At 42.2% G+C, this 24,054-nt stretch overlaps 3 protein-coding genes across 3 annotated transcripts in view; 1 reads left to right on the forward strand and 2 right to left on the reverse strand.

Moving 5' to 3' along the window:
• Positions 1-8,289, forward strand: part of LOC134630376 (voltage-dependent calcium channel subunit alpha-2/delta-4-like) — a 77,085-nt gene extending 68,796 nt beyond the window's left edge. Inside the window, exons 32-40 of the mRNA XM_063477596.1 lie at positions 2,795-2,865; positions 2,991-3,066; positions 3,252-3,304; positions 4,043-4,098; positions 5,376-5,396; positions 5,501-5,618; positions 5,861-5,976; positions 6,345-6,427; positions 7,454-8,289. Of these exons, the coding sequence (XP_063333666.1) occupies positions 2,795-2,865; positions 2,991-3,066; positions 3,252-3,304; positions 4,043-4,098; positions 5,376-5,396; positions 5,501-5,618; positions 5,861-5,976; positions 6,345-6,427; positions 7,454-7,549 (690 nt within the window). The 3' untranslated portion in view covers positions 7,550-8,289. The remainder of the gene's footprint in view (positions 1-2,794; positions 2,866-2,990; positions 3,067-3,251; positions 3,305-4,042; positions 4,099-5,375; positions 5,397-5,500; positions 5,619-5,860; positions 5,977-6,344; positions 6,428-7,453) is intronic.
• A 1,599-nt stretch (positions 8,290-9,888) lies between these two features.
• afg3l1 (AFG3-like AAA ATPase 1) lies at positions 9,889-20,037 on the reverse strand. Its single transcript, XM_063477592.1, has 16 exons — positions 19,770-20,037; positions 18,310-18,394; positions 17,737-17,813; positions 16,209-16,358; positions 15,557-15,628; positions 14,789-14,913; positions 14,368-14,635; positions 13,279-13,416; positions 13,035-13,188; positions 12,844-12,951; positions 12,390-12,515; positions 12,167-12,277; positions 11,910-12,025; positions 11,586-11,786; positions 11,292-11,486; positions 9,889-11,122 (listed from the first exon to the last, which is right to left on the reverse strand). Exons 1-16 carry the CDS (start codon positions 19,899-19,901, stop codon positions 10,895-10,897), a joined length of 2,286 nt encoding a protein of 761 aa, XP_063333662.1. The 5' UTR covers positions 19,902-20,037; the 3' UTR covers positions 9,889-10,894.
• A 2,234-nt stretch (positions 20,038-22,271) lies between these two features.
• Positions 22,272-23,445, reverse strand: LOC134630333 (5-hydroxyisourate hydrolase-like). Its single transcript, XM_065471424.1, has 3 exons — positions 23,249-23,445; positions 22,903-23,038; positions 22,272-22,439 (listed from the first exon to the last, which is right to left on the reverse strand). Exons 1-3 carry the CDS (start codon positions 23,443-23,445, stop codon positions 22,350-22,352), a joined length of 423 nt encoding a protein of 140 aa, XP_065327496.1. The 3' UTR covers positions 22,272-22,349.
• Positions 23,446-24,054: the final 609 nt, after the last annotated feature.

The raw sequence follows: 24,054 nt of genomic DNA on the forward strand, positions 1-24,054 counted from the left end.
GGATGGCTTGTTTCCAGTCCAGGCATTACTGCCTGAATGACTGTCATGGATCGAGGTGATCCAAATGTAGGTGCAGAAGAAAGTCTTTAACTTCCCTTAAGTACAGTGGCAGTGGATGTGGGTTGGAGATGCAATGAGCTTGAACCTGCAGGCGACCATCTTCACTGACCACACCATCTGTGACGGAGGACTCATCTCTCCTGTTGTCCTGCAAGCAAACAATCATATTTTTTGGAACATGAACTTAATTGCTTTCTTAAAACATTTTTTTCTGCATTTGGTATAGAACAGACTCCAATTTAGACGATCTCAGGCTCCATCCCCACCGGAGAGGTGACATTCAATGTCCCACTTGTCAGTCTGGATAGCCCTGACCACCACCCAACACACAATAATGTCATGAAAGCATCATTTTAAAAAAGGTCTATGCAAACATGGCCAATAACTTTCATTCTAATGATGTGCAAAATGATTTTGGGCACAAAACAGATTTTGCTGTTAGAAAACTTGCAGACTTCACTATATACAGTGTAGACCCTCTAAACTAAGTTTGGGGGATGTGATCTTTCAAGAAATGCAGACCAAACTGTTTTTGTTTGTTTACTTACACAGCATGTCTTGTAGAATTAACTGGAGTCACCAGCAACAGCATAGTGCAGTCATATCTCAAGTCTAATAACAGAAGACAGGAAAAGATCAGTAAAGAAACAACTTCCCCAAACCAAAGCACAAACAAAACAATAAGTAAGACAGGCTGATCTAAAGTATGATTAAAGTTCAGCCTGATTAATATAAATGTCACTGACAGTTGCTAATATATTGGAAAACCAAAATACTTACCACTGAGTTGATGTCTTTCTGTCCAACAGCAGGAGTGCTGGTCCCGAGCCTCAAAGACAGTAAGAAGCAAGCAGAGGGAGAAAAAACAGAACATTTTTCAGAAACTGATTTGATCCTTAATGGCTGTGCAATCATTGTAACATAGAGTTTGCTTATGTTGTTAAATAAAGGCTAGATTTGGCATTAATAGATGCCACAGATGTTCTAAAGCTGCCACAAAGCATGAAAAAACAGAGCTCTCCGAAAACGTCGGAGCATTTTTGCAAATATGTGATGTCTTGATAAATCGAGCAGATATTTGAAATTTACACAGCTACATTAAGCTGTGTAAATTTATCTTTTAAGAAAATATCTTAAAAGTTTATTTTGTGACCCAGAAAAAGTAATAAGTTTTTCAGCGGCGCTCTTCCGCCATTGCCGCGCTTACAAGTACACACAGGCTCCGACAACCGTGGCCGACAAATGCGATCCTCCTTTTCCCCAGACTACCCTTTCTGGGTCACAAAATAACCTTTTAAGATATTTTCAGGCGACAATGTAGCTGTATAATGCTCAAATATCTACTTAATTTATCAAAATATCACATATTTGCAAAAGTGCTTCCACGTTTTCGGAGAGCTCTGTTATCCACCCCCCACATCCCACACCTACCTACCCCACCCCTAACGGCTGCACCTCCCAAAGAATTTTGTCTGGGCTCTTATCTCACTTATTTATTTCAAACAATCAACAGAAAATTTCACCACATAGTTTTATGTAAGGTTTTTAAGGCTGTGGTGTTAATTTTTAAGTAACATGAGCCCAGCGGCAGCAGCAACGCTAGGCTAACACTAACTAGCTAGCAAGATTTTAAACCTGGTGCTAAACTAAGAGAAGCCACAAATCAGTTTGAATAAGAGTAAACATTTACTCACCAAGTCAGTGTATCAGGTAAAGATCCACAGCAATGACAACAATAATATCTTGAGCTGACGCTTCTCCAGGTTTGCTCAAGTTATTCCATAAAAAACGCACCGTGAACACGCGGACTGATCTGGGAGGGAGGAGGACCTGTAGTCACGTGGCATTTTCAAAACACATCTTTCATCCTTCCGCACTGAGAAGCAAAACTTCCAGCTTACTTAGTTTTTCTAAGTTAAGACAACTCAAATAAATGGAGTTTATCAGCGTTTTTGCATAAAAAGTACTGGTAACTTATTTAAATTGAGTTCTAAAAACAAATTGATAAAAATTGAGTTCAGCCTATTTAATATTTTTAATTAAACACAATATTACATTTTACAGTGTGCTACTGGGATACAAAAAAGATAAAAAATAAACATAACGTTTAATTTCTATTCTTACCAGAATAGCTAGAATTTTGTCTCTAGCAAAAACAGTCATGGAGTTACAGTCATTTAAAAGGTGCTTGTCAAGAGACTGTACTTCCCTCATTTCCTCTTTCAAACCAATGTAGCTGTTTGAGATTCACGATCACTTATTATTATGAAACAACAGCTTGCACATAGACATGGTAGTGTTGTTTCACCAAATGAAACTAACAAAAAAAAATCCAAAATAAAATAATCAAAACTGAATCTCAACATTAAAACAAAGTGTGAAAGATGATTCAGTGGTCTCACGGCCTGAGGAAAGAAACTGTTCTGAAGTTTTGCAATAAAGCAGAAACTGTATTTCTTGACCAATGGCAGCAAGATGAGCAGCCTCTGGCTGCTGTGGGTTTTACCTTTTAGTATCCTTTGGGTCCTGCAGAGATGCCTCACAGGTATCACTGGTGCTCAGCAGAGGGGTGACAGTTTTATTACCATCCAGTTTTAGTCCATGAACACCCCATTCCAGTTTGCTGTTAGTTTTACAGCTCTGTAAAAGTACCCCACACCGTAAATTATCCTTAATTTTCATGTTGCTGAATTCTAATAACAAAAGCCTGCTGGCTTCATGTTGTCTTTCACAGATTGGTCGCTTCTTTGGCGAGGTAGACGGGTCCATCATGGCTTCGTTGCTCAAGATGGGAATGTTTAAAAAGTATGACTAACTCAAGACATATTTTCCACTCATGTTTCTTTTTATTTTAAAATATGTTGGTAACTATGAAGAATAGAACACGCTTTTCTCCTGTCACAATTCAAACTGAGCTTTCTTTTTTCCAGAGTGTCGTTGTTCGACTACCAGGCAATGTGCAAGACCGGCCACCATCACGCCAGCAGCGCGCGACCTCTGCTCAGCGTGAGTTTCATTACTATTTAGCTACTGATGACAACAGAGGCTTGCCTCTTATATTATTGATATTATCTGTTGTAAATTTCTTATATACCAACACATGGGTAACATCCGAAGATTAAAGAAATTTTCTGATGGTTTTTAAGATTTTATTTTACCAAAGTTCTCATTTCTTGTTTTCCCTTTTGCAGCCATTCTACGGCATCATGGCTTTGATGAGATGGTTCTTCTCCAACGCGCTGATGTAAGTGCTAAAGAGCAACATCACATTATCAAAATGTCCTACGCTGACGTGATTGTGCAAACAAATGTAAATCAAAGCTTAGAATCAAATAAAGGATTATTTTGAACTTTTGATCATGCAAAGCTGCTCTGGTAGAGTACAAGAATAAAAGGAGCTGGAAATGGACAGAATAGGCACACAAGTCTGTGGGGTCACTTAATGTGTGACAGACAAAAAGACCGTCATATATTTCGTATATTTTGTACTGTATACAGTTTCCAACTTCATTGTAGTGTTGTAAAGGTATAGCAATCTACATCTCTCAGTCACTATTAATGTGCTTCTGTTCTTATTATATTAGAAACGTCTTCATAATGATGTTAACAGCAAACACACTGTAAGTCCAGGGAGACTTCTGTCTGCTTCATGTCTTCAGGGTGTGAAATACAACGTGTGGATAATGAGCCAGTGTGCGTGGTTCACATTTTTAATATGCATAAATCATTTTAACTGCAAACTGAACCTCCCCACCACTGAGAGATTTTTAAAGCTTAAAAATAAATCAAATAGTGGTACTTAAAGACTGCTGGACTCAAACTTTTAAATCACCGAACCAAAAGACTTTTACTGACTGAAACCTGCAGAGTTGAATTTTGCTTTGTGCCTCAGTTGTTTCACAGTTTACCTCACAGCACTTACTGCTGCTGGATGTCAGGTGCTGTTTTTGTCTTTAACAAGGTGTTTTTGTGTCTCTGTCAGGTTCCTGCTGGACTTTAACCTCTGTGGTCTCTGGCACTCTGATTATTTTGTGGATGGTAAGCTCAGACTGACCTGACTGGTCAGGTTCTCTGACAGTGCACTTAATCACCATCAAATCTGGGTAGTCTTTGTATCTCGGGAAGTTAAATCTTATGAGGAGCGCTGGTTTGGGATTGCCTCTTTTTTCGAGGCAGCCTCAAGAGGTCATTAGTGGAGCTGCACGTTTTAGCATATTGGTTTCATTTTCAGTCCCACAGGTCGATGCTTGCTCAGGACATTACAGTAGAGATCAGTCTGATTACAGTGGATCTAACACGGCACAACCCTGTGAAGGGGAACAACAACCACTCTCAATGTATCTCTACAACCAGTACTGGTAACTGGGGATCACAGCACCATGAGCTCCACCTCTGACTGCTGCCTGATCCTGAAAGTAACGGCAGACCATGGGAGCCAAAGGAAGGCAGGGCCATTTGGGTTAGGCCGGATACAGTCTGCTTGGTTAGAACAGGCCCCTTGTTTTTCTCTTCATAGGGAATCACACTTATCCTGGCCTCCTGCTCAATCGATAGTTTGGACCTTACTGGGGCCAAACTGCCTCAGACAGCATAGCTCATGGGGTTACTTGAGCAGAAAAAATCCTTTACCCACCCTGCCACCATAACGGCAAATCATCCTCTCACGTAGGACCATGACCTGACCAAAAGAGTAATCCAAGTGATGGGTGTCTGGGCTCCGCCTTAGAGATGGGGTAAAGAGCTCTGTCTCCTCCCAATTAACCCGAGTCCATTCAGGTGGTTCAGCATCTGACCAGGATTTTCCTGGATGCCTCATGGCTGAGGAAGCGCGTCCAGCTAAGTGGAGGAACTATGTCTCTCAGCTGGCTCAGCAGCACCTCAGCATTTACCCCAAAGAGCTACAGGAGGTGGCTGGATACATTTTCTATTATTTATATAGAGTTATGTGCGTAACTTTATCATTGCACCTCATATTAGTGGAGGAATATTTGTAGGTGGCAGCATGCTGTAGCTGTCTGGATAAATATGTAGAGCAATTCAAGAGGTTTTCGTGCTCCTCTCAGGATGAACTCAGTATCTTTGGTGATCCTTCTGGCTTTCCACCGTTATCACATTAGTGAGCACAGGTGTCAGTGTCATGTCTCCAGAGGCTGAAACTTTACAGAACAAAATTATGAAAGGAAAACAATTAGAAAAGTTTTGTTTTCTTTTGGTCTCATTAATAAATTACTCATCTTCATCATCATCTCTCCATCACCATCCTCACCTTCGTGTGCCGTCTGTGTCATCACTGTGATCCATCTTCATCTGTTCAGCCAAAGCTGGCTATCACACATGTGAGTACAGCACATCTGTGGGCATCTTCTGCTCATCAAAAAGTGGGACTAGCCATCTCAGGTCTAGCAATGCTGTGTAACGTGTGTGTGTGTGGTTTCCACAGCTCATAAGCAGAAGAAGGTGGACGCGCTGCAGCCCTGCGACACAGCTTACCCAGGCTTCATGTACGACCCGTCTGTCAGAGAGGCCAACAGCCTCATCAAGTGTGGACGCTGCCAGAAGTATGACACACACACACACATTAAAAATCAAAACAAGCTTCATTCATAGTTTGTTAATCTGGTCTTAAATCGAGGACGTTTCAACTTAAAATCAAAAATAAGATTTCTTTTTAATTTTAATATCAGTTGAGTGTTTCATGTGACATTTCAGAGATCACTGTGCTGTTAATTTGAAACACTGGCTGCTAGTCTGATAATTGAATGATTGGCAGTGACTGACTGCAGCCTTCTCCGCGTTTCAGGATGTTTGTGGTGCAGCAGATTCCTGACAGTAACCTGGTTCTGGTCGTGACTCAGGCCTACTGTGACTGCTCCCGTCAGTATGGAGCCATTCTGCTGGAGCCCAAAGAGATCAAATATATCCTTCACATACTCAGCAGCAAAATGCTGCCCCCTGCTGGATGCTTACAGCCACAAATACTGCAGGGAGGGCAAGACTGCATTCAGCCTGGAAAATCACATTTGTGCTGTAATCTCCTTATTTTCCCTCAGATCAGTGATGCAGTTCACTGGCACTCCACAGCCAATGATGAGACATTAATAGATTATCTGAGCAGTCTCACAACATCTGTTTGCTCTTAGCTGAGGCTTTGACACTTCAGATTTACGTCATGCTTTGTTTCTGCAAAATTTCGTCCCCATTATATATTTATTCCCAGAAAGTCAGGCGTTGCCGATCGACAGTTGTTCACAGCGAGCTTCCAGTTTTCCTTAATATCTGTGAACATAACGCCACAGTGAAGTGCAACAGGATGAAATCCCAGAAGGTGCGGCGGCGCCCTGAGTCATGCCACGCCTACCACCCAAAGGTCAGTGCTGAAGAAGAGAACTGTAAGACTATTACAAGAACTGTAAGACTATTTAACAAACACAAACGTGGTGATTTCAAAGGCTCTAAGACAAATAAAGAATCTCACACAGAAAACTAGCAACAACACATAAGGTGTGTGTGTCTGTGTGTGAAATAAATAAAGGCGAAGCAGGTCTCAGGGTCAATCGGGTACTGATCTGTCCTGCAGCACATCCAACAAATCCTTGAGTCAGCTGAAAAGCAGAACATCACCTCTTTTGTTAAGAGTGAATTTTTTTAAGGGATTCAAATTCTTCACTTTAAACGTTCCACTAATCATTTAACAGTCGTTGTTGCTGCTTGTGTATAATCTCTAACATCAGTCCTGAGTCACACTTGATGGCTGTTTAAAGCAGATGTATTGGGCACATTTCCAGCTCCTTAGTTTTATTCTTGGACTCCCCTAGAAGAGCTTTGCATGATGGCTCATAGCTTGTAATAATCTACATTTGGCTTACACTGGACTGTGGTGCATCATTTATGTGAAACAAGCTCCGGACACTCAGGATAATCTCCAAAGGAACACTCAGACTGTGGGTTAAATATCTCAGACTCTCCATCAGTTGGTTCAGAACTAAAGAAGCCAAACCAAAAATATGTTGCCTTATTTTCTAGCACTCAAGTCTGAAGTAAGCTGTTTTTAGCTCCTCCTCCCTTTAACCCAGCTGCCGTTTGATTGGCTGCCCCATGTAAATAGAAAGTTTGAGTGCATCTAAGAAAAGCAAAAAAAAAAAAAAGAGAGAGAAACTGTGATACTGTAGGTATACTCGCTTTAAGTATGCACGAGTTAGAATATAATGTATGCTAAAATGAGTCCAGAGTATGGACATATAAATCAACTTCACTGACCGTTCATACATCAAGTCATCCATGATCTGCTGTTCATTCTGTAAAGCTAACTAATGATTGTGAAACAGGTGAACGCTGATGTACTCAGAGAAACTGATATGAAAGGACTGAGCATCACATTTGTTTCGTCCTACAGGAGAACGCTAAGGACTGCGGCGGGGCGGCAGCCATCTCCCTGTCACTCTCTCTCTTCTCTGCCTCTCTGCTCGTCTCATTGGTCGCTGAGTTCTAAACCAGAATGAACCCACCAATCAAGATGAACATGACAGTGAGGCGGAGACTTAAACATCCAGCAGGTAGCCAAAGGATTTTTTTTTTTTAACTTGAATAAGAGACAAACTTGGATGGAGAAACTGTCTCAGCTGCTGATCGGCCTCACTTTGCAGCACAAATAAAGGGCTACACAAGGTTTTCTTTAAAACCTGTAATAGACTCTAAACTGACTCTGGATCAGCTTTGCAGTGGCTCTGCAGCTGGAGGAGAAATGATAAGACTCCTAGGGGGGGGGGGGGGAACCCCCTCCTGGACAGTGCAGCCTGTGGAGACGCGTTGCCATTACACCCGAACAAGAATGTAGCACCTTTGTAGCTTTTTGATACAGAACTGATGTGTAAATGTAGAGTTTTACAGCCTCGATTTACCGAAACTCTCAAATTCGGACAAAAAAAAAGCTGAACTTTAAACACTCAAAGACTTTCTCAGCAGCTTTAAGGGTCAAAGGTTAACAGAAGATGCCGCACGCCATATGCAAGGAAACGCTGTGACTCACTGAGGAGCGTGACGCCAGCCTGTTAAAGATGAAGATGGAGATAAAGTGACGTCTGGATGATTTTGTTGGCTGAGATAGAAGCGGTGTAGCGGCTTTAGGTGGAAATGAAGCTACAGCATTCAGGGATTAGTTTTTATAGATAAAGATGTACTGGAACTGTTCAAAATGTCAACACAATAAAAAAAAACATTTTTCACTTTACACAGCAGCATATTTGTGGGGTTTTTTTTCACATTTACAAAGAAAACTAAAGCGCCTTGAGGCGACTGTTGTTGTGATTTGGCTCTATAAATAAAATGTGTTTTCGTCTTCAGGGACTCGACTGTCTGAGCTCGTACAAACATTGTATTCTTAGAATCACCGTCATTGTATATTTTGTGTCATTAACAGGAAATTCCAACCTTGATCTTCTTCCCAAAACTGGTGTAACACTGATTTGCTGATTAAAACAAGACTGGTGAAATGGAGACCTTCCTATTTTTCTTACAGAGCTCACGGGCTTCACTGCTCTCTTACCCTTGCACCGCTGATCAGCTGCTATGTGAAGCAGGTGTAAATGCACAACAGCGCTGCAAGAGATCATGTTACACTCATATTAGCTTCTCTTAATTGGTTCCCTGTTAAATTCTGAATTTCACATCCTTCTCCTCAAATACAAAGTCCTGACTGATCAGACTCACATCTTAAAGACCTCAGAGCGTCTCATTATCAGGACAGAGCAGGTCGCTCTCACACTGCAGGCTTACATTACACTACACTCTTCGAGTTTTTAAAAGTAGGATGGGAGGCAGAGCCTTCAGCTGTCCCACTTTGGGTTTGTATGACAGACACTCAACTCTACTTTTAAGATTAGGCTTAGAATTTTCGTCTGTGACAGAGAGTAGTTAGGGCTGGATCAGGTGACCCTGAATCATCTCCTAGCTACACACCTCCACTGGCTCCCAGTGAAAGCCCGTATGTCCTATAAAATCCTCCTCACATGCAAATCCCTTCATGCTCTTGCTCCCCAGGACTCATCAGACATTCTTCTTCTCCCCACGCTGGACTCTACCTTCCTCAGTACAAATGCTCACTCTCCATCAAGCACTCCAGACAGCAGTCCTTTGGGAGCAGGGCTTTCACCGCTGCGGCTTTCACTCTGAAACATGCTCCCCTCTGAGATCTGTGATCCTCCATCTCAAAAAGCAGCTGAAATGTCACATGCTCACTGAAGCCTTTTTTCTGTGTCTAAAGAAACCTCGGGCACCTTGAAGGGAATCAAGTTATGATTCTTGTTACTACTCTACAACATTATCATTGGTTAATATATTATTGCAATAGGCTCAGTACTTCTTATCCACTCCCCATGTGTTTATATATAAAGCTGCCTTTCCGTATGCCCGACACCGGCGAGCTCTTCCTCGCTGGAGCTGTATGAGTTCCCCCTCTAACATTGTAGGGGCTCCACCTTCCAATATAAAGCTTATTAATAAACTGAAAATCCATCTTAAAAATGAAAAATCAGTTTACACAAATCAGGACATGAAGTATCTATCTCCTGTGCTGGGAGACTTCCAGGAGGCGCTCGTCTCATTTGGATGTTAACAGGCTTCAAAGTATTCGTTAGCGAGATAAGTTTAATTAGTTTCAGTCCCTTCAGGGATGCTGCTGATGAAAATTTAAAACATAAAATAAGATGAGCCTTTAACTCTGAGGGGAACGGCTCGTGTTGGGGCTGAAATGCGACGCCTGCAGCCATCACTGACGGTCTGTGTTTCAGTATTTTAGGGGGATTTTTACTTTAAATCAGCATAACTTACATGAAATGTTTCATTTTTTATTTTCTGTTAACATCACACAAAAATCAATATGATCAAAACGTTTGTACAAAAAGAAATCCGAAGTGACGGATGCTGCTGAGGTGTTTCGGTCCAACGACTCTGAAACTCTTCGTGTCAGTATGAAGAGTAACCGCTGTCCACAAAAAAAAGTTTAAAAATGATCCAGTGTTTTTAGTCTGGACGCACAGAAAATAATCTTCCTCATTATCAGCAAGGCATCAGTCAGGAAGGGGTCTCCCCTTTAGAAGAATAAATAAAGGAAGAGTCAGTCTGTATGCACCATTTAAATGTGCATCGTGTACATTCTAGCCTCCTGTTTGAGTCTTAAAGGCATTCTGGAGCAAATTCCTGCCCAGATGTTGGAAAGAAGAAACCTCTGGACAAATTCTACAAGCAGAGACTGGTGGATCTGAGGAGGAGGTATCTGAGGTGCTCCCAACATTGCCCGTTTGCCCACTTCCTTACTTTATTTTAGCATCTAATTAAAATCAAATCTGCGTGGATGTGATGCCAGAGCAGAATATCAACGCAGTTATATATTAAAATACAATTTTTAATAAGTAGTAGGAAATTATAACCACCAACCTTCATTTTTCTTCATATTAGTTATACAGGTCACCAACTATTTACATTTTAAAGACAGAGCACTAAAGAGCAGTGGAGCTGTCTCAGATTGTGCGGTATAGATCCTCTGCAGGATCCTACTCTGCAGTAAAGTTAAAGTTGACTGAATAAAAAGTACAATTTTATTGAAATCTGTGAAATCCCCTGGTGAAATCTTGTATTTTTATGTTTAAGTTCATGAACGTGCACATGTTAATTTCGCCTTATTTTAAACGTGTTAAACTAGAAAAAGTTTCTTGAAGGTAGAACAAATCGGGGTGAATGGCCACGTGCTCTTCCTAAACCCAGTACCTCCCCCAGACCTCCCAGACTCTGTCAGACCTTTTTTTTTTGCAGCTGGTACGTGTTGGGTGTTTTTTGGACTCTACATGGCCTGCTGTTTGTCCTGAGTTGAATTTGTGTCCTCCGCCTCCCCTCCTCTCTCCTGGTTCCAGTCTCGGAGGCCCTGCGGCAAGCTCGTGTCCTCCTCGAAGCTCCCGGTCCCCTCCACAAACTCCTCATACGTTGACTTCTCCTCAAACGGCCGAGGGCCCAGCAGCTCCAGCATGTCAGCCTTGTTCAACACCTCCCTTTCTAGCAGGCGCTTCCCCACCTGAGGATCACAGCAGAGGTGGAGCTTAACTGGTTTGTTTCAGACAGAGGATGAACTGAAGCCCCACATCTGGGCTTCAGTTCATCCTTATTTGAACTAAGAATCATGGAAAGAATACTCAGCGTTTATCTGAGGTTATGTTGTGTTTTTGCGTATTAGACAGTCTCACCAGCTCCACCAGGTCCTTCTTGTCCTGGATGAGCTGCAGGGTGCGCTCGTACGCTCGATTTACCAGCTCTCTGACCTCCTCGTCAATGAGCTCCGCTGTCGCCTCACTGTACGGCTTCTCCATGACTACCTCGCCCTGTCGGGGGAGGTCAAACGACACCTGTCCCACCTTCTCGCTCATCCCAAACTGCACCACCTGCAAATCAGGGTGCAGAGCGATGCGTCACGGCACAAACAGCACTCTTCTGCTGGTGGGAATCAAACAGGAAGTGTGTTTTTATGCACGTGTGCGTACCTGAGCGTAGGCAGACTGCGTGACCTTCTTCAGGTCGTCCTGAGCTCCGGTGGTGATCCGTCCGAAGAAAACCTGCTCAGCCACACGCCCTCCCAGCATCATGCACATCCTGTCGAACAGCTGCTCTTTGGTGTACAGGTACTGTTCTCTAGGCAGGTACTGAGCGTAACCCAGACCCTTCCCCCGTGGGATGATCGACACCTGAATACAAACCATGTGTGGTTAACCCACAGCTTCCATCTACACCTGTAACTGGTGGAGATTTACAGAGCAGCTGGAGTCATAACAGAAACGACACAGCCCAAGCACGGATAGAGCTCCTACCTTGAGCAGAGGGTCAGCGTGCTGCAGGAACCACCCGACGATGGCGTGACCAGCCTCGTGATAGGCGACTGTCTTCTTCTCTGTGGGCTGCAGGACTTGAGTCTTCTTCTCCAGACCTGAAAACAAACAACCCGGGAGTCAGACTGTAAGGACGTCAGAGACAAACTGTTCTGTTTACCATTTTTACCATGTTTACCAAGACCATTACAAGAAACAACCGTACACAGCAGTTACACACTAGGTGATGTTACACTCACCTCCAATGACCCGGTCGATGGCTTGTTCAAAGTGTTTGCTGTTGACGGATGGGTTCAGGTGCCTGGCTGCAATCAGAGCTGCTTCGTTGCAGACATTAGCGATGTCCGCTCCTGATTCATTCAAACGGGAAAAAACAGTCATCAAATATAATGATTTAAAATAAAAGAGAATTTTTGCTATAGGGGCATTATATTGTTGTTATTTGATCCAACTGTTACAAACCAGTGAATCCCGGTGTGGAAGCTGCCATCTTCCTTGCAAGACCGTCTTTGTCCAGATTGGGATCCAGTTTGATTGGTCGCAGGTGGACTTTAAAGATGGACGCCCTGCCTTTGATGTCCGGCGGACCTGACAGAAGACAGGAGAGAATTTTTCCTCTGCATTCCAACTAAAACTTATTCTGTGGAGCTTCAACATGAGCATGATTTTACACAGCACAGCTAGCGTCCTCCAGCAGGCTGATCACATTGGAAAACCCAGATATCCCTCGTAGGTACATTTCACTGCCATGTTTACACTTTATCAGGTTTCTAAATGGCATGTTTGGAGAATGCCAAACAGCAAATCAACACCTCACACCAACTGGCAGCACTGTGGTTAGTGGGAGAATGATTTGGGCACATTCCAATACTTTAAGATGTGGAGACTGCAGTAAGGCAGTAAAGACTCTGCTTACCTATGTAGATCTGTCTGTCGAAGCGTCCTGGCCTCAGCAGTGCAGGATCCAGGATGTCCGGTCTGTTAGTTCCAGCCAGGACCACCACATTCGTAGCGGTGTTAAAACCTGTAGAAAAAGATGAAGACACTTAAATCTAATGGGGGGCAGGGGGGATAGTATGTTCCACTTCAAAAATGCAGATTGCCTACCATCCATCTCCACCAGCAGCTGGTTCAGGGTGTTCTCCTGCTCACTCTGACCCCCAAAGTTCCCCCCTCCTCTCTTCCTCCCCACTGCGTCGATCTCATCAATGAAGAGGATGCAGGGGGCATTCTTCCTCGCCATGGCAAACATGTCCCTCACCTTCATGAGGAGAGAGAACAGTCAAACATTCGGTGTCTGAACAGAGTCATCTCAGATGGTCCAGGATCTGCTCCGGGTTCATTCACTTACTCGGGCCGGACCGACGCCCACAAACATCTCGAGGAACTCGGAGCCGTTGACAGTGATGAAGGGGACGTTGGCCTCTCCAGCTGTAGCTTTAGCCAGCAGAGTCTTTCCTGTACCAGGAGGTCCGGACAGCACGGCTCCCTGAGATAAAAACGGCATCAGTTAAAAGTGATTGAGAGCAGTTCACATCCAAGACAAACTGTCCCTCAAAAAACGGCACTAATTTATAAATGCCTCGTCTTTAGCCTGTATCTTTATGAATAATGACTGATTTCATTTCAGGTATTGTTTTTGGATTTTTCTTTTTGGATCCTACTACAGGATTAAAACTCCAAAAGAATTGTTATCTGTTAGAGTCCAGAATTTCCAACACACAGCAGGGAAAACAGCTCAGTGTTTTTACACTAATAATGTGCTCAAATAAAAGGTAATTTATCTTCAGAATGGAACAAAACTCTGAAAAATGGACTACAGTAAAAGCTTTATTAATAAAAATGTGCAGCAGGGACTCATCAGTGTGAAATAAACTCTTCATAAGCATTTCTACACAAACAATGCAGACACAAAGCAATGCAGACACAAAGCAATGCAGACACAAAGCAATGCAGACACAAACAAGATTGTAAGCAAAGACATAAATAAAACAGATGATCAAATGCAGTCAAAGTAAGTTATTGGTATCGCAGAAACTAGGGGTGGGAGATCTATTGCATATACTTGATGTATCGAGAGTTTTTCCACGTACGGCGGTTAAAATGACTTTATTGTAACCATCAAATAAAGGCTGCCATGGAAATATTAAGTTGTCTAGACCTAATTCACTGAGAGTTTTTTTTTCTCAAACACGCTGCAAATGCATCATTAATCGCCCCTCCCAACCGGAAAATTTTCTACCCAGCACACTGCGCTGAGCATGCATGTTTATATATTACCAGATAGGGGAAAATATGGCGATAGTGGGAGTTTCACAGGAAGGATGTCAAACAAATATTTTCCAAAACATGCTGTAAAACTAGTGCTGCAAAAGGCAGCAGTACCACAAAATTATTCCACCAGATGAAAAGTCCTCCACTGCAAAATTCGGATTTTTACCTTGGGGATCTTAGCTCCGAGGTCCTGGTACTGCTGCGGGTTCTTCAGGAAGTTCACAAACTCCATTATCTCCAGCTTGGCCTCCTCACAACCAGCCACATCCTTGAACTTCACTTCGATGTTGTCCTTCATCATCTTGGCTGTTGACTCGCTCATGCTAAATGGATTCCTACCACCTCCAGCGCCTCCTCCCATTGGTCCCCGCCGCAGCGTGAAGAGCAGGAAGCCAATCAGCAGCAGGGTCGGGATCATGCTCAACAGGAAAGAGCTGAAGGAAGAAAAAGCAGAGTTAGGAAAGCTACTTTTTCACAAATGTTAGTATATAAACTGAGGTTGTTAGGCCCTTTTTAATAAAGATTTTACCCCTGATTAAAGTCTCTGGCTGACATAATGCATGCTGCGTTTGTGTGTCAAAACCCACCCGTCGCTCTCAGAGCTGTAGACGACGGCAGGTCGGTGCGTTGACTCCATTCCGAGTTCCAGAACTGCCGTCTCGAGGTTTCTCTCAAATGTGTCGACGCTGCCGATGTTGAACCAGACGTAACTCTGACGGACAAGAAACATCAGAAAAGTAGCCTGAACTGTGCGACTTACCAAAAGGCCTCCTGGAGAGAGCCTGTTCCTAGGCCAGTTGTGTTTTTAATCTATGCAAAATAAAGATAGTCTTTGTGCAGCACTTCACTGTGACACTTTTTATACATCTGAAATTCCACTTTAAGCGAGCCCAAATCATCAGCCTTCCTCCACTGTGCTGTCAGTTGGTATGAGGCTTTTGTGCGAATATGCTCTGTTCTGTTTTTTCTAAATGTGCCAAACATCTCCACTTTGGTCTACACTGGACGGTCGGATGATGGGGCAAATTTGCGAATTTTCACAGGACTTCTAGTGGTAAATGGTTACTCTGGTTACATTTGTTTTACTTTTTAAACTTCTCTAGCTGCCCAAACTCTTTCAGGCTTTCTCTAAATGTACATAACACCCAGATTGTGCCTTTAAAAAAAAAAAATCCTTAAATAAGAAATTTTTAGTTTTTTAATGTAAACATTTAAAGAAATTTAACTGAATTTGGTTAATTAAACAAATTAATTAACTGACCACATGCAATACTTTGAAGAGCCACTAGGGGTTGTGACAGCTAGATAAAAATCTATTTCAAAATCAGTTTGAGCATTGGTTTGCTTTGCCTTACCGCATCAGTGTCGGCTCCCGGCACCAGAATGACTCTGACGTACTGCTTGTTGACGACCTCCAGTCGATCCACCTGGAAAGAGCATGAAACTGTTAACCTGCAGAAACATTAGTAACAACGAAGAGTCTAGGCAGTGAGTGTTGAGGCCTGCAGAAGCCACAAATCACATATAGCTCAACCTGGAAAGTTGACTTCATAACAGATAGCAACCTAACAAATTCCAGGATGGCTTACACACAGAAGTGACTATCCATCCATACAACTTACCCATTAAGCCACGTTTTTATTCCATCACACAGACAGAGGATTGGAGGCAATGTTTGAGTTTGAGCGCCAAGTCACCTTACAAAGATCCACTCTAATAATAGAGGTTCACCAAATTCAACTTGACTCTTAAACTTAACTTAAACTCTCTGCTTTGGATTGAATGGGCCAGTGTTTACTGAAATGTAATTACAGCATTCTGTGTGTTTTCTTGCTGGTTTTGCAATCTGTGGGCACTGTGTGAACAGTTGGTTAAAGGGACCGGAGTAAAAACATGTTAGTGGCTGGTCAGAGCTACTCTGTGACTCTGACTGGCACCGTGTCATCTGTCAGCAACCACTACAATCAGGACTAAATATCCCTGCAGTCTGGGTGCGAACATCCTCACCTTGCCTCTGCCCAGGTAGCGGTGGACAAAGTCCTTCCAGCTGATCTCTCTGCCGGTGTCTCTGAAGTAGAAATACAGCAGAGCCGAGCTCACTCCAGCCACCGTAATCGCCACGTAACGGAAATCCTTCTCATCCCAGGGGAAGTCGCCCTGCAGACCAACACAGGCACAGGTGGAAAGTTACCTGCAGGTAGAGCTGGGCGATATAAGATTTTTTCATATCACGATATGTTTTTTTCATTTCAGGCGATAACGATATATATCACAATATAAGCCAAATAACTATATTTGTAAGATTTAAATGTGCCGTTGCTCACAAGTAAAATGTGAAATAATCACCAGCTTGTCTTGATTTTACTATTTATTTCCCATAATAAGTTCAACAGGGTAGATGTACTTAAGGAACATGAGACTTTTTCAGATAAATAAAGGCAAATATTGCAAACTACACAAAAGGCAGCCGCTAAAGTGTTTAAGTTTCAAAATAGAACAAACAAAACAGACTACTAAATTGCCAATTCCACTTAGAAACAAAATATTAATTCTAAAAATAAATCTCAGTTTGTTTTACAGAAGAACAGACAAAATTGACTAACTTTTGTCAATATCAAATAAACTGAGAACTAAAAGGAAATTTTCAATCTCTCCTTGTTGTATAGCTTTCTGAACTTTCTGAATCATTTATCATCCGCAACTGAAAATAGTTGTGGATGATTACTGTACCTTTCTAATGTGACGTTGTTGTCCCTGGCTCTCTTTCTCTCTCTCTCTCCCTCCCGCTCTGTTCCTGTGCTACTGCAAGTGTAACTACCGCCCCTCCCCCCTCTGCCCAGCGCAAAGCACAAGGCTCGTGTGCGGAGTGAAGCGGAAAAAAAGTGCGAGAGAGAGAGAGGGTGAGAGAAAGAAAGAAAAAAACCCACGGGTCGCGATAAGGAGCCGGCTCGCGTCGTTCACGTCAAAGATCCGGCTCTAAGAGTCATTTCGTTCGCGACCGACACATCACTACGAAATACTACTACTACTACTACTACTACTACTAATAATAATAATAATAATAATAATAATAATAATGTGCGGCTTGGCACTTGTGCTGTACGTAACAAGTCACGTGACGTGACGCTGCGGCTGTGATTGGTTCGGCTCTGCGCTTCTTAATTTGGATTGGCTGTTCTTCTTTTCTTTTTTTTAAGAGAGCAAGAGAGAGATGAGGTCTATCGCAATAGTTTAATTTTTCTATCGAGAAAAAGTTATTTCGCAATACATATCGTTATCGTTTTATCGCCCAGCTCTACCTGCAGGTTATTATTTGTTAATGCGATGGCACGCTAATGACAGAGGAAAGGATGATGCTGATTTGAGGAAAAATTGGTCAGCTGCAAGAAATAAGAGATGAGTAAGAACAGCGTCGGGCTGCTCACCCCTTACGTAAAATAAATATATTGAAAAAAACTGAGGCTGTATTCATAATTCTGTTACACTTATGTTGTAAAATAAAAACTGAATGGTTGTTTCAATGTTTACAACATACCTTCTGCATTCGACTCCACCAGTCTTTTCCTCCTCCTCTCTTCCCTCCTCCTCCTCCGGTTGGTCCTTTTTTTCCATCTGAAATTCAGAAATGTAATTTTAGCTACAGTTCCTTTTCTAGTTTCTCAGTTTTTATCCATGAAATATCAGGACATTCTTTTCTAAACCGGATTACTTATTTCAGTTTGACATGCATTTGATCTGAAGTTACAGTCCCATCCCTGCTCCTGTGATCCCCGCTCACTGAGGACACCACTCAGGTATATTTTAAGGGTTTTTTCATATTAAAAAAAAAAAATTCTGATGGCCACCAAACACATTTTGGCCTTGCAAAGGAAAATGACCAGTAGGGGGGTGCTGGAGTTGATGGTACACCTGTACAGGTCATCAACCTGTCACAGGGCTGACACAGGTTTGCATGAGCCTCGAGAAGCTGATTCCTCATATTGAACAACAGCATATGAAATGTCTTTAATTTGTGAATAACTATTCGCAATAATGTCAAATTAAACAAACTTTGTGGGTTTTTTTAATAGTTACTGATGTTTGAGAAAAACAGAAAAGCATATCTCACCTTTGGGCTCTGTGGCGTAGAGTCGTCGCTGAGCTAACTGGAATCTGCGACAGGACAGGAAGTTAGCTGGAGTCCGAGTTATGTTCTGAAAAAGACCACAGAGTCACCACTGGTACACTGGACACCATCTACAAACAACAACCTGCTGAAGAATGGCTTTTAGCAACTAGCCGCAGCAACAGAAGACCACACCACGTGCCACTCCTGTCATCTAACAATAGGAAACTAAGGCTGTAATTCGGGGTTTATGGGGTGGCTGTAGCTCAGGTGGTAGAGCAGATTACCTACTGATTGGAAGGTTGGTAGTTCGATCCTTTGCTTCCCCAGTCTGCATGCCAAATATCCTTGGGAAAGATACTAACCCCAAGTTGCGCTCTGATTCGTTCATCGGAGTGTGAATGTTTATTAGTTTGCACTTGAGTTTAGAAGTGTTTGTGTGAATGAGGCATGTTGTATATATAGTTGCTTTGAATAGAATAGAATAGAATAATCCTTTAATTGTCCCACAAGGGGAAATTTGGTACTCCAGGAGAACAGAAAAGCGCTATATAAGAATCAGACCACTGAATTCACACAGGCTCACCAAAACTGGATAACAGAAGACTACAAAAATGTTGCCTGGCCCGATGAGCCACGATTTCTGCTGTGACATTCAGACGGTAGGGCCAGAATCTAATTCAAACAACATGAAAGCTTGGATCCATCCTCGCTTGTATCAGTGGCTCAGGCTGCTGGTGGAGTAACAGAGTGGAGAATACATTCTTGGCAGACTTTGGGTACCAACTGACTACAACTTAACAACTTTGCCTGAGTATTGCTGCTGACCATATCATCGCTTTATGACCACCGTGTACTCATCTCCTCACAGCTGTTTCCAAGCAGGGAAATGCACTGCGTCACGAAACTCAAACCATCTCATGCTAATTTCTTAAGCTCACCCGGGAGGTCTAACCCAGTGGCAGCAAGATGTACCTAATGAAGTGCCCGTGAGCGTATAAAATGTTAAACTCATAAGTTTTGTTTTTTGTTTTTTTTCTGTACTCTCTCCTGCATAGTAAGGCAATTGAGCTCACAAGCGCTGCCTTCTGCCCCTCCACAGGCTTCCAGAAGTTGGCCAATTAGAAAACAGTGAGCTCAGACGATGTTTAGGCGCTGAAATGGCTTTTTTCAGGGGTTAACAAAAAAAAGGTACAAGTATAAGATGAATATGACTTTACGATCAAAGCTTGAACTAATTTGCTTTTAATCAAAAAAAGAAAAAAAAACTTTTGTTTCAACTAAACTTGGCAGGCAGTCGTCCTCGCTAGTAGCTACTCATGTCTCGTGTTTATTTAGTTAATTAAATTTCTAAAACACACAGAAAGGAAACTTGTGTTGACCAAGTTTCTGGTGGATTTTTAGATTTCTGTAAAAAAAATAAAAATTTAAAAACTCTTTCGCAGACACCTTCCGTCACTTACCGGGCCGGTGGAGTTTCTGTATCCGGCTTTGAAGAGCTGTCCTGCGGTCACGGCTGAGAGCCTGGCCCGGGCTCCTCCAGCACGGCAGAGAGGCAGAGCGGCCGCCGAGAGAAGCCTCAGTAGCTGAGACATCCCCGCTGTGCCGCGTGCCCAGATTTTCAGGCCACAAAACACAACTTTTTTATTTAGTTGGTCTTACTTCTGTCCCTGGGATCCTTCATATAACGCCTGCAAGTGTTATTGAGTAACAGCGTGAAATGTCAACGGGAGGATGATGTAAAGGCCCTTGAGGCTTCCCATACAATGCCTGTCAGAAATTGTTACTGAAGGAAATATATTTAAATATATTTAGCAATAATGACATATTCCTCATTTTCAAATGTATTACAGCAATATTGCTATTTTGAATTTATTCAACAAAATCACATTTATTTATGTTAAATATAAATTTATTACAATCAGGCATTATACAGGTCCTCATAGCACAGCCTGTCACTTATTGGCTTAGAGAGAAAGCCTGGCTCGAGTGCTGTTACCAAAACATGCAATGACTTCGCTTTTTTCCTCATGACATTCATTAATACAGTTCCGATCAAAGGTTTAGGACCACATGTCTTTAAAAAGCCAAAAATTCGGATTCATTGTCATTTTGTGTCAGGTAGTCACACTGTCGTGACGTTCTGATGGCAAAGGAGAAAGAAACGGTCCCTTTTTCAATGTGGTCGGGTTGTTGAACTGCATACGCGGGGTCTTTTGCACCGCGCTATCGCTGCTGCGGTGGGACGCAGTAAGACAGTCATTTGCAATTTCTTAAATGATCCTGAGGGTTGTGGAACAAAAAAATCAAGTGGAAGACCCAAAATTTCACCAGCACTGAGCCGGAGGATCCAATTGGCTGTCCGTGAAGACACTGGACGATCCTCGATCCAAATTAAGGCCGTTACTGATGCCGACTGCAGCCCCATAACCATCAGACGGCATCTGAAACTGAAGGGCTTCAAAAACAAAAATGTCTTCAAAGGTGTCGTCTCCTTGAACGCCACAGAACTGAACGTTTGGACTTGCAAGAGAGCACCAAACATGGGACACTGAAAGGTGAAAGAAAGTTTATTCTCTAATGAGAAGAAATTTAACCTTCTTGATGGTCCTGATGGTAGATGTTTTCTACGCGCAACGGTGGAGGGGGCACCATAGTGGTCTGGGGTGCTTTTTCTTTCAGTGGAACAATGGAGCTTCAGGAGATGCAGGGGCGTCAAACGGCCGCTGGGTATGTCCAGATGTTGCAGCATCCCTCATGACTGAGGGCCCTCGTCTGTGTGGTATCGACTGGGGTTTTCAACAGGACAATGCGCCAGTACACAATGCCTGCAGAACAAGGGACTTCTTCCAGGAGAATAACATCACTGTTTTGGACCATCCTGCGTGTTCCCCTGATCTAAATCCAATTGATAACCTTTGGGGAAGGATGCCCTTCGTGTGGCCGTCATCACCACTTGGAAAAATGTTCCCAATCACCTCATGGAAACGCTTGGAACAAGCATGCCGCAATGAATTATTGAAGTGATCAACAATAACAGTGGAGCTACTTATTACTGAGTTCATGTTTGGAACTTTGATTTCTGTTTTGGGGGGTTTACGGGGTTTTTTTTGGCAGTGTGGTCCTAAACTTTTGATCAGCTGTAAAACAGCCTGTTTCAGTTTAAGCGTTGTTTTCAATAAATTGCATGCTCAAAAAATGTTTTGTCTTTCTCCCATTTCTTCTTATTGCATGTTGAAGCTCTACTTGGAACCTTGTTAAGAGCCAGCCATGCAAAATAAGATTTATTTGCCATTTTTCAAGTTGTCTTAGACTTTTGAGCAAGACTGTGTTACATAAAAATTCTGTTCAATTTAACATTCAGTAAATTATATATATATTAATTTTAAATCAATCTAAATAAAATGTTTGGTCACTTTAAGCAAAAGCTATGCTTCTATTAATTTGAAAAAAGTGTTAAGTTTCAGTTGCAACTAACTATTAATTGATCTTGTTATTCAAAGTGTTAATAAGTTACTGTTTGGTATATTAAATATTAGAAAAAGGGACACATATTGCTCTTTAGGCATTGATTTTAAGAAAAGCAGCAAATATAAAGAAAAAACTAAAGCCAGCGAATGGTTTGCTTGTCTTCTTATAAAATAATTTCAAATTATTGCCTAATAGAAATGGACTTTTCACTATACTAAAGGAACATTTAAAGAATAATAATAAATAGAGCAAGTGTGTGTGTACTATTGCTTTAAACATTATTCATGGAGATATTAAAGATAAAGGAAAATTAAATTCATTCATGACACACAACAAGAAGAAGTGGGACACCTGCAGAGAATCATCAGGTATTTGTACAGCCTGGCAAGGGACCTATAATGCAGACTGTAATGGAGGTTTTAATGTTGTTTTTGATTGGTTTAAATACACTCATGAAGTGAAACTCAACAAATAACAAATGTAGCACACAATAACACCCGAGTAAAAGAAAAAAGAAGAGAAACCTAAGTCATGAATCTATAAAACAGCAGAAATCCATCTCTCTGCAGCTTTCAGCTTCCTCTGTAAGTGCTGTAGGAGAAGCGACTCATCAGTAGAGGGATGTGAAACCTCTGCTCCGGCTCACTAATGGTGAACACAACCTGGAAACACACAAACGCACACACAAATGATTACAGCAAGATGAAAAATGCCTTTTAATGTTTGATACAAAAATGATTTCAACAAAAACATTGGTTGTTGTAGACCCCACTGTCTTTGATATTACAGTTTTTATTGGACACGAAGATGTGAATAATGCTGTGATATTATTATAAACACTTTGCTGAAGTAATGAGTAAGAATATTTTAAAACTTCATTTAAATTTTCCTGTTGCTCTTTTGTTGATAATGACATTTGTGTGTTTTTGCAGATTTGGCGACCCCTTGTGGTGAACAAACTAACTGCTACCTAACTGTTTCTGTTCCCAAATAAATATGTTGTCTCGACATCTTGTCCTACCCGTGATACTTATAAGGATCTAGTCATATGTGTGGGTTACTATATACCTAAATCAGACCAGTTTATTTATTTGAAATATAGGATAGTGACACCTCATGACTCACCTCCACATAGGGGTAGAAAGAGGGCTGATCAAGGCCTTCCCAGTATGAACCCGTCTCAAAGCGGAGCTTGTACATGCCAGGAGTGAAAGTTTCTTGGTTGATGAGTCCTGGGCAGCGGCCATCTTGGTTTGTTGTCCTAAAAATTATTAATAAAGTTCTGAGCGCAGGTTTTCGTCAGCTCACCCGGAAGAAAAGCTCTTCCTTGATTCCTTTAGTTGTCAAAAGAAATCCCCCCCCCCCCCCCCCCTTTTTTTTTTCAGTTTTTGATTTTATCAGGCTTCAGGCTTTGAATAAAAAACACGTTAACAGGAGATTAAGCTACGTGTAAGAATGTATGAAAGCCTACCCGACACTCAGCATGGCCCAGATCATCAGCTTGGAGTCCAATCGGTGCAGGCTGAGGGCCATCCTGGCTGCCGGGACGCCGTCGGTAGCGTTCAGCACGTGAGTGGTCAGAGGGCTGGACTCCGCCATGATCTGCTGGATGGCAGGGGACAGGTCAGATTTAAATGTGGGACCTTTAGTTACAGTAATCGACGTCATGACACCACAGTATGGAAGAATGTTCAATCTGTGAGGCCGTTCTGAAGGCAAAAGGGGATCCAAGCCAGTACACAGTGGCAAATTGTGACCAGTGAAGGTATAGAAACAATGATTTCCCTCTTAACACCAGTCTATGGTGGTCATCTGATGCTCATCTACTTCTAACACCTCCATGTACAGCAATCACAGTCCTCTCGGCACCAAACAGGACAGAAAAAAAGAGCAATGCAACAATAACCTTAAGCTTTATTAATATGGTCAATGATATTATGTCTGGTAACTACAAAAAGAAAACTATCAGGAATCCTCCTCTGTCTAACATAGCTGTTTTGTTTTTTTTTAGATTAAAAAAAGTACAAGGATATGAAAAAAACCTTTTTGTCTCTTCAAAACTTTTAAAAAATAGCCAGAGGTGCTTTCATGATCGCTGCCCAGCAGTTATGCAATAGTTTGCAACTGGTCACAGAGTGAAAGAGCAGGATTGTTAGCAGTGAGTCTGCACTTAGTGATCTGTCCGAGAGGGATTTCTGTTCAGAGACAGGTTGGCTCCCACCAGCTTGTAATCAGAAGCAGCCACCTCGGTTAGCCTTTGCGTGTGCAGTGATTACC

Source organism: Pelmatolapia mariae, linkage group LG7 (genome assembly GCF_036321145.2).
Source record: "Pelmatolapia mariae isolate MD_Pm_ZW linkage group LG7, Pm_UMD_F_2, whole genome shotgun sequence".
In the NCBI taxonomy this organism is placed as follows: Eukaryota; Metazoa; Chordata; class Actinopteri; order Cichliformes; family Cichlidae; genus Pelmatolapia; species Pelmatolapia mariae.